Raw genomic sequence first — 1,674 nt, forward strand, 5'->3', positions numbered from 1 at the left:
CCCTCCCCGGTGCGCATGTACTGGTCCCGCATGGCGCTGTACTCCTCCTGGCCGGCCGTGTCCAGAATGTCCAGCAGACACGTCTCCCCGTCAATGACCACTTGCTTCCGGTAGGAGTCCTGTGGGAGGCCACACCTTAGGGACCCAGCCCTCCTGATATGGGGCATTTGCACTCCCAGCCCCTCCTTGATCTCCTGTGGCCGCTAGGTCCCCTGGTGCACGGACCTCCTCCGACCGAGCAGGCAGAAGGTGAGCCCGCGTCAGGACATGGGGCTGGGGCGGGTGGGCGGCACCACTCACCTCGATGGTGGGGTCGTATTCGTCCACGAAGTGGTTCTGGATGAGCTGGATGGTCAGGGCACTCTTCCCCACGCCTCCAGCGCCCACCACCACGAGCTTATACTCCGTCATCGCTCCTCGAGGGACCGCAGCGCGAGGCACTGTGGTGGTCTCCTGTCCCACCTGCAGAGGAAGCTGCATCAGCCACGCCCAGCCCCTGATGAGCTCTCTGGGCCCCAACATCCAGGTAACAGGTAGCAGCCAGGACAAAGGCCCGCCGCTCACCAGTGGCACCTTCAGTCCATGGGAGAGGGGTCCTGCCTCCGCTACATTAATGACTGTGTGAGAGGCAGGGAGCTGGCGTCCCGGAGGCAGTGCTGACAGCTGAGAGCGTCTCCCAACCACGCACCCAAATTAGAAGTTGCTGGTAGGCAGAAAGCCTGAACTGGCGGTGCCGTGGGCTGAGGTCACCAGTCCCCCTCCCTCCAAGACAGGTCCTGCCACGGTGGAGCGTGCAGCAGCGTGCCCAGGCAGGCCAGTGCCAACCGACAATCGGTGCCGGGTCCCACTGGGCATGTTGGTGCATTCGACAAGTATCTACCGACCGAGCACCAACTACATGCCAGAAGCTGTCCCAGGCACAGGGCAACAGGCAGACAGAGAAAGACCCCCCCTTCCCTGGCGGGCTCGGCTTACGTCCCTATGAGGAAGCCAACATAAGTTAAAATAAGGGGAACCCATGGGGGCCTGCTGCCCTGACAAGTTTGGAGAAAACAAGGCAGGTGAGGAGCAGGGTGCCAGGCGAAGGTTCGGGGTAAGCACAGGGGTTCCCGACAAGCACAGGCTGAGGGACGAGAAAAGACCCAAAGGAGTGTGGGAACCGGGGGACAGGTAGGAAAGAGGCTTGAGGCCAAGGCCCCCAACTGGGGTGTCTTCAGTTTCTGAAGCTTAATGAGGGGGTGCCCTTGTGAGGACAGTGGACTTCCTAAACCCCAGACTTTCCCTGCCCTGTATGATGGCCGCCGGGTGCCTGGGCTCTTGGGAGATGGGGGGGGTCCTTGGGACCCCGCCTAGCTCACAGCCACAGGCGGGCCACGGCGCAGGGGAACCCTACACACCGCCTGACGGCACTTGTGGGGCCCCAAGGAGGCCAGGGACACAATGCCCGAGGAGCTAGTGGACTTCCTAAACCCCAGACTTTCCCTGCCCTGTATGATGGCCGCCGGGTGCCTGGGCTCTTGGGAGATGGGGGGGGTCCTTGGGACCCCGCCTAGCTCACAGCCACAGGCGGGCCACGGCGCAGGGGAACCCTACACACCGCCTGACGGCACTTGTGGGGCCCCAAGGAGGCCAGGGACACAATGCCCGAGGAGCTGGCCCGGCGAGGCAGAGAGT

General features: G+C 63.4%; 1 protein-coding gene across 3 annotated transcripts in view; it reads right to left on the minus strand.

Annotated features, from left to right (window-relative positions):
- HRAS (HRas proto-oncogene, GTPase) overlaps positions 1-483 on the minus strand; it is a 2,274-nt gene extending 1,791 nt beyond the window's left edge. Inside the window, exons 1-2 of one of the 3 annotated variants that reach the window (XM_015588641.2) lie at positions 301-483; positions 18-119 (exon numbers count right to left, since the gene is read on the minus strand). In XM_015588641.2, coding sequence (XP_015444127.2) covers positions 18-119; positions 301-480 — 282 coding nt within the window. In that variant the 5' untranslated portion in view covers positions 481-483. The remainder of the gene's footprint in view (positions 1-17; positions 120-300) is intronic. The other 2 variants (XM_015588642.2, XM_006910950.3) reach the window with 2 other exon arrangements.
- Positions 484-1,674: the final 1,191 nt, after the last annotated feature.

This window comes from Pteropus alecto, unplaced genomic scaffold, assembly GCF_000325575.1.
Source record: "Pteropus alecto unplaced genomic scaffold, ASM32557v1 scaffold43, whole genome shotgun sequence".
Lineage (NCBI taxonomy): Eukaryota > Metazoa > Chordata > Mammalia > Chiroptera > Pteropodidae > Pteropus > Pteropus alecto.